Below are 14,067 nucleotides of genomic sequence, written 5' to 3' on the forward strand. Positions count from 1 at the left end.
TGGAGAATGGTGTGAGAATGGTACTGAGTTTTAGAGGGTAGGAAGCATGCTACCTTCTGAGCATCACTGGGTGAGTCACTCCTGGAGGAGCTCATTTCGGGTTTTGGTTCACCCTTCTTCTTTTCCTCGTCTTCCTCAGAAGAAACTCCTTTGTCGCTGATGTTGCTGGCTAACTCTTCCAGCTTCCTCTTCAATTCCTCCTCTTCCACATCTGCATTGGTGTGGGACTCAGGGGCCAGAGACTAGAGGTAGAAAAGCAAACAATTCTCAGTCTGTTGGTGTTCATGCAATTTGAATGTTGTTGGTATTTTAAAACTTCCCGGGACACGTCTATGCTAGCAAAAGGATAAAAGAGAGGGTTTATTCAGTCATTTATTTGCTCAAATGTAATGCAATGCTCTTGGGTGGATTGTCGGCAGCAGAATTCAAACCCAGGACCTCTGGATCTAAAAAAATACGCCTCTACCTGAGATGGCTGTACAGACTCATAAATATCGATGTGATCCAACCACTAGCGCGGGAGAGAGAGCCACACTCCATGGAGGTGGGTTACCTAATCACCACTTAGCATCTACCACTCATCTTCTCAAACAACTAGACCCTGGAGTCTTCCAGCCCACGGACCTCCGTGAGATTCCACGGGTAGTATGACTCCATGTCAAATTTCATGTGCAGTATGGATTTCACATGCAGTATGGATGGGGGGGAGGGATAGCTCAGTGGTTTGAGCATTGGCCTGCTAAACCCAGGGTTGTGAATTCAATTATTGAGGGGGCCATTTAGGGAACTGGGATAAAAACCTGTCTGGGGATTGGTCCTGCTTTGAGCAGGGGGTTGGACTAGATGATCTCCTGAGGTCCCTTCCAACCCTGATATTCTATGATTCTATGACTCAGGGGCCAACTATCTTCATGCAGTTTAAGGCCATCCCTCACATAACAAATACAAGCTGGAGCACACAAGCGGCAGGTTGTATCCTACAATAAGTTAGCTTGATCTGAGAATCCAGGCTAAGAAGCACACAGTGCTATCAGATCCTGAGCTGGACAGGCACCAGCCTAGTCACTTAGAGCAGCCTGTCCTAAAGAACTGACCTCTGAATAAATAGGGCTGGTTGAAAATTTTCCATCAAAACTTTTGACAGAAAATGGAGTTTTTGACTAAACAACATTTTCTTTGCAAAAAAGTCTCTGCTTCCTGCAGAAGATTTTGATTTTTTTGTAAAAAAACTGAAATATTTTGGCTGAAACCCAAATGCTGAAATACGATGCTGTCACTAGATGCAGCATGGCCACAGGCTCCCATGATGCACTTCTTCCCTTCTGCAAAAGGGAAGAGTGTGGTGCATCATGGGAGATTAGTCTGGCCGGGGAGCCTGGCCTATCGAGGAGAATAGGAGCATGAGGAACACAAACTACAACTCCCATGAGGCACTCTGGCAGCATTTCCAACCAAATCAAAATATTTCAGTTTTTGACCAAAATATTGTGGTATTCAAATTTGTGCTGAAAAAAAAAAATATCAAAATTTTCAACCAAGGAAAAACAAAAATCAAAAGACCAACCCAGCAGAGCTAGTTGAAAAATGGTAAGTAATTTTCTTTGCTCTAGAGAGGCTCTCCATTTAAATCTTGGATCCTAACACCCCTACATTTTGATGATGTTTGGATTTGGAGCAAGCACCAAACTTTTCAGCTTGAACCCATCTTTAATTTTAACCAGGGAGAAATTACCCTTCATTCAAGCCAGACCTGCATGAATCTTCAAAATTGTTTTTGTCCCTTCTACTGAGCTATCAAATGTCATATCAATTAACTGCACGATCCCACGTAAAGGAAGCAAAGTGCATAAATATTCTACAACTGGAAACTCAAATTTGCACTAAGTGACCTACCGATATACCAACTGATTCAATGTCACAAGAGAATTTAAAATTAAATTGATCTTCCTTGATGGCCATCGAACAAGGGCAATAACATGGAAAAGACAAATGTCCTTCTCAATTAGAATCTGCTACTCACAACACACCGATTATTACATTTAATGTAGCTATTGATTCCTGTCTCGTAACCCCAGAGTTCTCATCCATTCTGGAAGCATTTACAAACATATAGGAACATTCCTTAGATTAGTATAAATAAAACAGTCTTGTTCGTGCAGAGAAAGGACTGAAGTGGAGCTCATTTGAGCACCTGTCAGAACACCACTCGCACGTTTGATAACCATTCATTTTCCATTACATTCAGTTTTCCGATGAGGCTCACAAGCTGAAAAATGACAAGGGTCTAAAAGGTTAAAATAAATGGTTAAAAAGAGGAATCATCTGCCATTTGAAAACCATTTTAGCCTTCGACGTAGCTCCAGGACCTTTCTATCAATGGAAAGATGCACACTCACCAGCCAATGCTGTGCCCTCCTGGGCAGAAAGTTCTGTTCCTCTTTCAGGAAGCTCCAGAGAGACTGAAGCTTGTGGCAGGTGCTGGGTGCTGGTGTATATTTGGGGAGGGACAGAACTAAGCGCCTTGGGGAGTTGGGTTATATGTTAGTCTGTCTATTTGGTGCAATCAACAGCCCAGGATTTAAACAAACTACTTCATCCCTGTCCTTTCAGCCATCACTTCTGTGGCGTGCAGCACCCTGACTTACTGGGGGTGTGTCTACACTGCAATGGGGAGATGTGAGAGCAGAACAGCAGGAGTTAGCTTTAATCAAGCTAGAATGGGCGCAGCAGAATGGTTGGTGGCGCAGCTGCCTCCCTACAAGCCTGCCTGGAATCCTGGGTATATGTACCCAGGCTGTAAGCAGTGTAACACTCCTGATTGCAGTGCAGACATACTTGCTGATGCAGCCGGCAGCACTATCCACCACCTAGATATACCTTCTGTCAACAGAAGCACCTCTCCTCCCCAAGTGCTGAGTTGTACAGCAGATTTCTTGTCTACTGCCTATGTAACTGGGAGCCACATCTCCTGACGATGCAACGCAAGCTGCTTCAAAGGAGTTTGAGGAGACTGCGAAAGGAAATGCTTTCGCCTGTGGTGCATAGCCCCCCAACTCGGCACTGTTACCTCTTCTGAGTGCACCAGGATTCTTTCCTCCAGACGGTTCAGCATGTGTTCAATAGCTGACATGCGTTTGTTGAGTTCAAATATCTACGGGAGAGGAGAGAGAAAGGAATACAGTATAGAACAGGCCCCACCACCAGCACCAGAATACAGTCCAGGGCAGATCTAATCAACAGAATGGAGAATATGGCAGAGAACAGAGCCCACCACCGGTGCCCCCGGCTAAGCATGAAATGCAGAACAGATCACTAAAAGAAAGACAATGGTTGCGCTTTTCAAAAGGGCCTAAGGGAATCCAGAGTAGAGCTGGCCAAATTTTTCAGCTAAATTTTTTTTGGGGACGAAAAATGCAGATTTGGGTTGACTGAAACATTTCACAAATTCGTGTCAATTTCATCATCTTGTTTCGGTCAACTAGAAAAAAATATTTTAGCAAAAATTGAAACGTTTTGTTTTGACATGCTTGGTGTGATTTTTCAGTTTGAAATGACTTCCAGTTCCAAATTTCCATTTTATCTAAATGATTTAAACTGTTAAAAAAACAACACCCCGCTTCAAATCAAACCCCAACTTTTCATTTTGGGTTGAACTCAACGTTTTGTTCAACCTGAAATGAATTCTTCTTTCAGCTTCTCATTTTGACAATTTTTTTTTTTTAAAAGTTGTTTTCGGGTTGGCCTAAAACCATTGTCTCCCCCTGAGTTTCCAGAAAATTGCCAGTGAACCAAAACACCAGTTATTGGCATAGATCTATCTACTCAAGAGTACAAGTCAAGGGGCTTAGTGTAGAATGAGGTAGGAAAAATAATATGCCTTTCAAATGCCCTTGGATTTGTTCCACTTGAATCTTCATGGCAAACTTGGATTGGAAATGCCAATATCAGAGAGAGGATAGGGAGGGAGGGCGGTTTGCCTGATGCAGGGTTTGCCTATTGGCCAGTCAGGACATTGGGCACTCCATTGTGTTGCCAGTGGTCCCTGAGCCTTTCCATTATTATTGCCCCTGGGCCAGTGAACGGTGTCAGAAAGAAAATCATTTCATGTTCATTAACACACTGGGTCAGATTAAAGTCTGGCCAAGGTTCCACTTCCCATTGATAAACCTTTCAGCTGGCTAGCACCACATCAGCCTCTCTCTAATACACCAATGGAAATGCTTGAAAGAAAGTAACTATTCGCCATGACACTTTTTGAATGGAAAACCACACAAAGAAGTGTTTCCTTTGAAATTTTCTGATTTTTCAATTAAATGAAAAATGTTCATTTTTGGTTTTCAAAACCCAAACGTTTTTCAGTTTTATTTATTTATTTTTGGCTGGTCTGTCCAGTGGAGAAGAGAGGACAGAAAACTCAAAAATTGAAAATCAAAGACAAATACTTTTTTGATTTTCAAAGACCAAAATGAAAATGTTCATTGAATGGAAAAAAAAAAATTTGGAACATTTCAAAGGAAACCAATGCTTTCATTAAATAATTACATTTCCTTCTAAAAGCCTTTTTTTTAAGGTAGGAAAAAAAAATGATGAAAACGTGTTCTAAATGGAAATGACAATCTTCTCCACGTCATAACCTGTTCTCATCAGATGCATCCCATTAAAAGATGAATGGCCAGTACATGAAACAAGAAAGAGAAATGTGTGTGTGTTTTTAACACTTCCTTCTTTCTTTTCATGTCGCTTTTGTATTTGTTAATAGCTGATTAATTAGATCCTCACAAGAACTTGGAGTGGCTGCGTCTGTTTAAAAGAATAAAGTAAGCTCAGTAGATGAATGTAAAAAAATGGGTACTTCAGAGAGAGTACTGTAATTATCATCCTTAATAGAAAGCACCTTTAGTAGCATTAAACCCACAGAGAGGCAGTAATCCAATAATTTCTAAAGTGAAGTCTCAGTAAACACTGTTGGGTCTGATGTGACCAGTGCTTACATCACACCAGGGGCAATAAGCAGGCTTGCAGCTGTGTCACTAATAAATTAATCCATTAAAAGAGATGGATATAAGAGACGTACCTGATAGGTAATAGGTAAAAGATAGCTTAAGGTTTAAAGCTGAAATGCAAGAAACCTACAGGCTAAAATGTTTAGCTTAGCCAAATTAGGCCTTAGGAGAAATTTGCTCTAGTATAAAGATAAGTTAGCGTAAGTAAATTAATAGTAAACCTGCTAAGCTTGTGTCAATGTTTGTGATAGGCCGATGTTTTGAAAATAACTGCTGAGTTTGGATAATAATGTGTATGAGAGCTCAGTAGACGTCACAAGACGACTCTTAGTAGCTGGGACGAAATGTTAAAAACGTCCCGAAGGTAACTTGCCTGTGACTATTGTGATGAAGTGACATCAAGGGGAACTAACAAGCTAGCCTTTTGGAAATGGGGCACCCCAAAAGTACTGGGGTGTGGAAGTTCAAAAAAAGAAACAGGGATAAAACTTTCATAAGCACATGCGAATATCAATGGGCGTCATTGTAAAAGCTGTATCCTGGCCTGCCTGCCTTGGGAGATACCATGATGGTGACCACTGGTGAGGAAGATGATAGGGGTGGTGAGGATGATGCTGAGGATGATGACTAAATCTCGTTTTTTCCGCAAAGGATGGTATGTGTCGGGCAAATGCTAGACGTTCCATATTGTGCTCTCTCTCCTTTACCAGACTGCAGTGTGTGTATTGTTGTTTGGTTGGTTAAGAATAGCAATAATTGAAGGAAGAGTACCCGTTAATCTCTGTTATGCATCATTGGGTTCCCCTTCCATTGATAACCTCTGTACTGTAGTTGATCTGGCGGCTGAACTCCCACAGGTTAAAGTAGGTGTAAGCCCTCACCTTGGGGTGGGTAATTAAAGTAACTCATCACTCTACATAAGGCTACAGCTTGACCATCTGCTTTGAGAAGGGAGTCCAGAAGAGAGGGCAAAGCCGCACGCCCTGATGTTAACAATCCAAGTGGTAGTGCTGCCTTGATGAGGCAATACATTGGGTTAGAAAGGTCATATCACAAAGAACCCATATATAAATCTATAATGCCTGTGGCAGGGTGACGACTCACCGCTGCGGCGCCTCCTGCTGGTCACCCTGGGAATTAGCTCTTCCAGCTCAGAGCGCCCTCTGCAGGCCGGTGTCTCGCCTGCCACTGGCCCCTGTGTTCCTCCTGGACCCCGGTGCCTCTTTGTCTTGGGGTGCTGCCCCCTGGCAGTGTCCCCACACTTTGAGTCTCCCCTCCCAGGGGAACCCCCAACCCTCTATCCCCACCTCGCTTCAGTGGCTACTGCCGGTCACCATCTAGCCCCCACTCACTGAGGCGGACTGCAATCTGTAAACCACTCATCACTGGCAAGGGGGCTTTGGACCTGCTGCCTTTGCCTGCCCTGGGCTGCACCTCTGCAACCCCAATACCATTCCCGGCCTTTAGCAAGGCCCGCAGCCTGGGGGGTTTCCAGGCTGGAGCTCCCCAGCTCCTCTAGCCTCCCCCCAGCCCTGCTCCACCCTAGGTACCCTGCTCAGCTCCCAGGCAGCCAGGCCCTTCTCTCTCAACAGCTAGAGAGAGACTGTTTTCCTGGCTAGCAGCCCTTTTATAGGGCCTGCTATGGCCCGATTGGGGCGTGGCCTCAGCTGTGGCTGGTTGCCCAATCAACCTAGGCTTTTTCTCAGCCGCAGCCCTCTCCCAAGGCTGTTTTTAGCCCCTTTTCTGCAGGAGTGGGGCAGCCGCCCCACTACAATGTCAATGAAGGGCTCCTTGGGGATACCAGAGGCTGTTTGTCCAAGCTCTGAAAGTTTTAGTACAAGCTAGCCACAACACGAAGTCAGACTGGGTTAGCCGCTAGGTCCGCGCTGATGCACTCTCTTCCCGAGAACCAAACCCTCCCAAGGGCCCAGATTGTGCCCACAGTTACAGCCACCCCACCCCACGTAGGGCAGGAGGTTACAGGAGTGTAAGAGAGCACATTTCAGCCCCAAGCGCTCTAGTGGGTCTACTGAGCGATTTCAGCGGTAATACGGTTACACAGAGCCACGCTGTAAAACTGCAAAGACTCAGGCAGGCAAGTTGAAGGTACAATCAGATTAGTCCTTAGGCTCTGCCCAATTTATTAGAACCTAGTATATGCAGCACCAGTTAGAATCAGGCTGGCGCGTCCTCCATAAATCTCCATTAGGAGCTGTAATGTTGCTGTATTGGCTGCATGACGAGGGCTGGCAGACAAGCGCTCAGCACTAAAGTTTTTTTTAAAACACAAACTAGACAGTAGAAGACAGCTCCTCAGCTGGTGACTTCAACGGAGCTAGGACAGTTTACACCAGCTGAGGATCAGCCGCCAAAACCTCAATTATCCTGTGAAGATTCAGGAGACATCTGAAATCTTCCAGAAACTGGGGGTTTGGTTAATTCAGAGACCCCTAAGTTTCTTGTCTGCTTTGCTTTCAGTTGGCATTTGCACATGGTATCAACTCTCTTCCCTGTATAGGGAACAGGCAACAAGGGTATTCTACATACAAGTATCCCAGAAGACCGGTTCATCCATTATGCATTCTGTTCACTTCGGGCCGGATTCAATACCCACTGACTTCCTGGGGGTTTGGACCAGCCCTAAGCTGTGCCAACATTCAAAAGATATGAAGAAAGACATTTGAGGAGAAAACCAGGAGCACATAACTCCATTGAAACACATGGGACTAGGAGAACTTTTGGAGGGAAACTATGGAGAAGCGGTAAATAGTCTGTTATAAAAATAAATTACAATGATGGTTTCTATTCTTCCTGAAGCCAGTGGGAGTGTTAGCGCCAATTTCAATGGTGGAAGGACTGGGCCCTAAACAGGGACCAACTATGTTTATCCATGATTCCAGTGTTGCCAACTCTCATAATCTTTTCACAAGTCTCATGATTGCTAATGTTTTTCCTTAAAGCCCCAGCTCCTGGATTCTGGTGATTATGTCAGAATCTCTATTTTAAATTGTTTTTAAAGTAAGTTTCTAGTCCTCAGGGATGCAGAAAAAGCCTGAAAAAGAGTTCCTGCCCTCAAAGACTCAAAAAACCAGAGGACTAGTAGGAATCCTCCACCCCAACTTTTATTAAGAATCTCATGATTTTTAAGCCATTGTCATGATTTTGGGGCCCTGACTTTTGACTACAATAAGGCACAGTTCTGTTGTGGTTTATTTTACCAGTGAGGGCGATTGACCCCTGGAACAAACTACCCAGAGAAAATTGTGGATTCTCCATCTCTTGAAGATCTCAGATTAAGACTGGATGCTGTTCAAGAAACAATGCTTTAGTCAGACACAAGTTATGAAGTTCAATACAGGGGTAAGTAACTGATTAAATTCTTGGGCCTGTGCTATAAAGGAGGTGAGGTGGTTCCTTCTAGCCTTACACTCACTGATTCTATGATTTTTTTGAACACTTGGGGTTGGCAATACTTTAGGATGGTGTTTCATAGAATCATAGGACTGGAAGGGCCCTCGAGAGGTCATCTAGTCCAGTCTCCTGCACTCGTGGTAGGACTAAGTAGGATCAACTTTGTAGGATCAACCCAATTATCTGCAAAGGAGTCATCATTACTGTGGGCTCAGGGTTGCCAGGTGTCCGGTTTTTGACCGGAAAGTCCGGTTGAAAAGGGAACCTGGCAGTGTTCGGTCAGATGTACTGACCGGACACTAAAAGTCTGGTTACTGCCGGCAGTGGGTGTAGTGGCAGCCTGTTGCCCGGCCCTGAAGTGGCGGTTCCCGCGGCAGCACGTATGCACCAGCTCGGGCCGCAGGCGGCCCCTTTGCAGAGCATGGCTTGTGGGGCTGTGGCAGAAGACAGAATGTGGGGACCCATGGCGAGTGGGGTAAGGGCTCTCAGCAGACACAGAATGTTCCCCCGGAGGGAAGGAACATGAGCTGCCCCGCCAGCCGGCGCTTCCCCATGCCGCACTCTCAGGCAGCTCCAGGGCGGGGAGGGCTCGAGAGGGTGGGAAAGGGGGCTGCAGGGCAGGCAGCACAAAGGGAGGCGGGGGTGCTGCATCCTATCTTGCCAGCAGGGCTGCCTGGCTGCTCCTGAGTGGCCGCAGCGCTCTTCTGACCTGCACTCGCAGCCAGCCTGCTGGAGCTGGGGTTTGCAAGTCCCTTGGGGCTGCTCACCCTGGAGTTGAGGGGGGAAAGCAGCAAGCGACACGGGGAGAGGAGTGTGAGGGGCGGGCCTTAGGGAAGAGGCGGAGCAGGGCCTCAGGGGCAAGAGGTGAGGCAGGGGCATCCAGTTTTCAGACATTAGAAAGTTGGCCACTCTATGTTATCATCAGAGCAGTTAGACTAGGGCGTTATGGATAAACGTTAGGACAATGTTGCAAGGCTTAGCTGTGCGCCTCTTATTGATGGGCATTATATTGCTAGATCTCCCGACTGCTATAGGCAGACAAGTTGGACTCCTTTGGCTGAAAGGCTGCCCTGGAGAGCTTTGTCAGTGGTGATCTGGGGTGAGCTTTGTGATACCCTCTTACCGCTTTTTCAGGCTAGCCCATTTGTTCTCCAGTATGAAAACCGGTTGTTCCCATTTTCCCTCAGAGGCTTTTTGGCCTGAAAATAATATTTGGTTGAACAATTCTTCCTCTAAAAAACAGAAAGGCGTATTCAAGCAGGTAATTTTTCCCCTTAAGAGTAGAGCTGGTTGAAAAACAGGATGTAATTTCTTTGAAAACTGTTGCTGAAATTATCAGATCTTTTCTCCCATTGAAATTTGTAGCAATTTTTATGAAGATATTTGCCAAAGTTACAAGTTTTGTCAAAGAGTCTTGGCGAGCTCTACCTAAAAACTGATGCTGTGGGTTGGACCCCAGAATTTGCTTCGTTACGGGGAAGCAGTGTGGCCTAGTAAATAAATCACGTGGCTGGAACTCAGGACACCTGGGTGCTATTCCCAGCTTTGCCACTGACCTGCTGGGTGACTCTTTGGGCAAGTCCCTTTGTGCCTCAGTTTCCCATATGTAAAATGGGGATCCGGATCCTGCTCTCTTTTTGCAAAGCTGTTTTGAGATCTGCTGATGAAAAGTGCTAGAGAAGGAGCTAGGGATTATTATAATTCACATTTTCTAGTCATTTCCAGAAAAGCTATTTTGTAGTAAATGTGTGGGGTTTTTCTCTTTTAGGTTTAAATCTGTCCTTTTTCAATAAACTGTCACACTGATCCGAGTATTGTTTTGAAGTCAATAAGCCAGCGTGGCTGTATATGAAAGCGGAATTTGGCCCTACTTGCCCATGGTAACGCACTGTGTTCATTGCTTGTGGCTACATATATCCGATTCATGTTTTATCATTTAATGTAAAATGAAGGACAGTCACTAATGACGATATGCATTGAAGGAATTGAGGAAGAGGAGGGAAAGCACAGTATTGCTTAAAACTAGCTTTCAACATGTAAGCCTCAGCTTTAACGCTCCTCGAGTCAGATTGCACATTTGTTGCCCACCCCTAGACTCCCACTGAGTGCAACTGGTCTTTAGGATGTGCAAAAAACCCAGACACGTCCACTTCTTGTAAATGTAGCTTGGAAATTGGCCTGTATGTTAACTGCATGTTTGCTTGTTCAAACACCAATGCACGCTTTTGTTTAGCGGATGAGCAAGGTTTTCTGCTGAATCAACCTGCAGTTTTGTAATCTGTTTAAAACCTTCAATGGGGGGGGGGGGGGAATCTAACTCCCTTCCCCTCACCCTAAAATAAGCAACATTTGCAGCTTTTCCCCTTGGTATCACTGATCAAAGGTATGTGACAAGTCAGAGTGACCGTTTCCGACTGCCATTGGAACACTCCAAGAGCTACAAAAGAAGAAGAGGATCACAAAGACGAGCAGCTATTCCACTCCAAGGCTTCATTTGCTCCTAAAGCACTGATCCATTCATGTGAGTAAAGCCCTTTTCAGGTGCATAGGAAACTACAGGCAGCTTATACAATAAATGGAACAGGCTGGGCTATTTATTACAGCTAAATGGAGCATGAAGTAGAACTCCGTTTCTTCTTCTTGCTAAATGAAAAAAACGTGGCGGTGAAGAGGATGGAGTGGGGAAATGATGATAGGCACAGCGATGTTCCGTGTAAAAAAGGGGACAGAGACAGAAGGATCTGGTCTCTCTCCGCCCAGGCACGTAACTCAGGAGCATTGATAGCTTTAAATGTGCACTTCCAGAGCCACATCTGGTTACACCGGTGCAACCCGCAATGGAATCAACCTGCTGCCTTTCTGGATCTGAGAGCAGAACGTGGCCCACAATGTGGCATGGGATAGGAATAGTTAGGTGCCAGCCAGCCATAAAATGGTACCAGGAAAACACCTTAAAAGACAGATCCTAGACTCTGGGCAGGTCTACACTAGAGCCAGGATCGACACTCTGAGATCGATTCACCAGCGGTCGATTTAGCGGGTCTAGTAAAGACCTACCAAATCGACTGCAGACCGCTCTCCAGTCGATCCCTGTACTCTACCCCCGACGAGAAGAGTAAAGTAAGTCGATGGGAGATTTTCTCCCGTCGATCCCCCGCGGTGTAGACCCCGCAGTAACTCGACCTTAGGTACGTCAACTCCAGCTACGTTATTCATTTAGGTCGTAGCTTAGGTCGACTTACTGTGGTAGTGTAGACATAGCCAAAGTTACAGCTCCTTTCACTACTCTGGCAATGCAAAGGGGCTGCAAAACCAACGTAGCCAGCCTCCTGGGGATTCTCGCTGCAGTGGTGGACTCTCTGGTCTGTGTGGATCTGGTATATCTATTCCAAACCACACCGTTCTTGGCCCCTGGCATGGGGCTTGTGGGTGGGAGGAGTGGGTGTGGCTGGAGTGCCCCTGTGCGGCTGTACTGATCCCTTGGTTTTACAGGCAGTCGGAGTTGCTTTATTGATTGCATACAGTGTGCTCTCTCTGCCCTCTCACTGTCCATCAGAGTGGCTAGTCCAGCTCTGCAGAAGATTAGTATTGCACTGTACGGGAGCCACCATTTATGAGACCCATCTGCCTGAACCATTCCGTTTCAAAGGTGACTCAGGTTGCAGAGTCTCAGCCATGGAACAGATCATACGAGTTACTGGGAATGGTTTAAAATCTCTTTGTTACCTGATTTCCAGAGTGGTTTATATTCTCCTGGGAGGAGGCTCTGTTTCGGCGTTTCATGTGATGGGGCTGGTAGACAGGTATCTTCTGGGCTCCTTTTACGTCCTCATCCGAGGTGTCCATATCCGCTGAGTACTGGGGTCGGTGCCGCTCGGTCCATGGGCTGCCTTTGGGGACAGAATGGGTTCGAGTCACTGGAGGCTCAGGGCAGGGATTATCATCTTAGGTTTCAGGAATAGCCCGCGGAAGGATGGGCAAGGAGAGGTGAAAAAGGAAACAGCAACAATATTAGGAAAAATCACTAAATAGCTTTACAGAACACCAGGGACCTGGTCCAAAGCCCAGGGAAATCAGTGGAAAGACTCCCACTGACTTCAGTGGACTTTATATCAGTCCCTCAGACCAGACGCTCACACACCTGCTAAATAAATCACACCACGATGCCTCATTAGAAGAGCTGTCAAGCTCTTCCCTTTCCAAACTGTGGCAGTGGATACTCTAACAGCAACAGCTTATTCAAAGCAAAAGCGAATGTATCCTCCGCTAGAATAACCATAGTGTCCTATACCCACCACGCCAAGCTTTCAGATAGCAAAGTTAGAGGGCTTTTCACGCCAGCAAAGAGGAAGCCATGAAACGCTTAGATATAACACCCCTGAGCTCATTCAAGGAGTGTGTCAGAAATCCCGTACTTTCAATGAACTGCATCATGTAGGCGTGGAAAGACAACTGTTTCATGTCGGCTAAAGGAAGGGTTGTTATCCAGAGGTAACATTTAAGAGCGCAGATACGTCAGCGGGGCTTGAAACCCAGTTAAAAATAATTTGAGTGCCCAGAACAAAAGGATTGACATTACAATTTCTATGCCACACTGGAGGGAGCATGGTCTAATGATCAGAGCACACAGGAACCGTCTCTCGCTACGTGTATGTACAGTACCGTTCTGTGCCTCTGCTTTCCAGTCAGTTAAACTAGGAATTGTCCCTCTGAGGGATTTTGCAAGACTTAATTAAGAGACCCTCACCCAAAAGGTGCTTTATAGCGGGAAAGTATTATCACACAGTGAAAAGCATCTTACAGGACTTCAGGGAGGAGGCTGGACTACTTAGCGGATTGACAATGGGCTAGGGAACTTTTCACTGCTATATTCACGGGTTCAAATCCAGCCCAGGTAGCTGGTGACTGAGCTTTATCTAGTAGCTACTTCCTTCATCTATGTGACATTCATTGGTGGTCTCAGCCTGGTTCCTGATGGAGACAGGTCCACATCCCAAGACCCACTTGCCCAACTGGCACCGTTGCTGGCAGGCTCAGTAACAAGACCAAGGACTGAAACTATCCCCACAGGCGACGTCTCCAGAACAAGATGTCGGGGCAGTGCAGGGAAGTGTGAATAACCACAGCCCTGGGTGGACCAAGGACTTCACCCACCAGACAGTAAAGAGTCTACATTTTCACTAGTCTTGGGAGCTGAGCTCAGAAAACCTAATCCGAAAACCAGTGAAGTCAAAGGGAATTTTCCCATTGATTTCAGTGGCTTTGGATCAGGCCTCAAACCTGGGAGAAATGAATAAAAGCCTTTCTAAATGCTTTTAAAGTCAGTTCCAGAGTGTTATTTTTATTCTATATAGTACCTCCATTTTATTTACCTCTAGTTCGGCTAATCTCAGTGGTCACAGACACCTGGGTGTTAATAAATCCAGCCAACACATTAAAAACACACGGGAGATTATATTTTAGGACGACCCACGTTTAAGCTATGCACCACGCACATTTTGCTTTGTTACCCCGGTAGGAGAAAGCACATTAGTGACAGACGAATTTGTTTTCTGTAATCTCATTCGCTAGAGTACTTATAGTATCCATAAACTCCTGATCCCCTCAGGAGAGGGTTTGATTGCACAGGGCTCCAAAGCCACGATAATCTCCC

At 45.7% G+C, this 14,067-nt stretch overlaps 1 protein-coding gene across 1 annotated transcript in view; it reads right to left on the minus strand.

Annotated features, from left to right (window-relative positions):
- MLPH (melanophilin) overlaps window positions 1–14,067 on the minus strand; it is a 65,155-nt gene that overhangs the window by 22,969 nt on the left and 28,119 nt on the right. Inside the window, exons 8-10 of the mRNA XM_065413415.1 lie at window positions 12,141–12,304; window positions 3,068–3,151; window positions 54–242 (exon numbers count right to left, since the gene is read on the minus strand). Coding sequence (XP_065269487.1) covers window positions 54–242; window positions 3,068–3,151; window positions 12,141–12,304 — 437 coding nt within the window. The remainder of the gene's footprint in view (window positions 1–53; window positions 243–3,067; window positions 3,152–12,140; window positions 12,305–14,067) is intronic.

Source organism: Emys orbicularis, chromosome 11, assembly GCF_028017835.1.
Source record: "Emys orbicularis isolate rEmyOrb1 chromosome 11, rEmyOrb1.hap1, whole genome shotgun sequence".
NCBI lineage: Eukaryota > Metazoa > Chordata > Testudines > Emydidae > Emys > Emys orbicularis.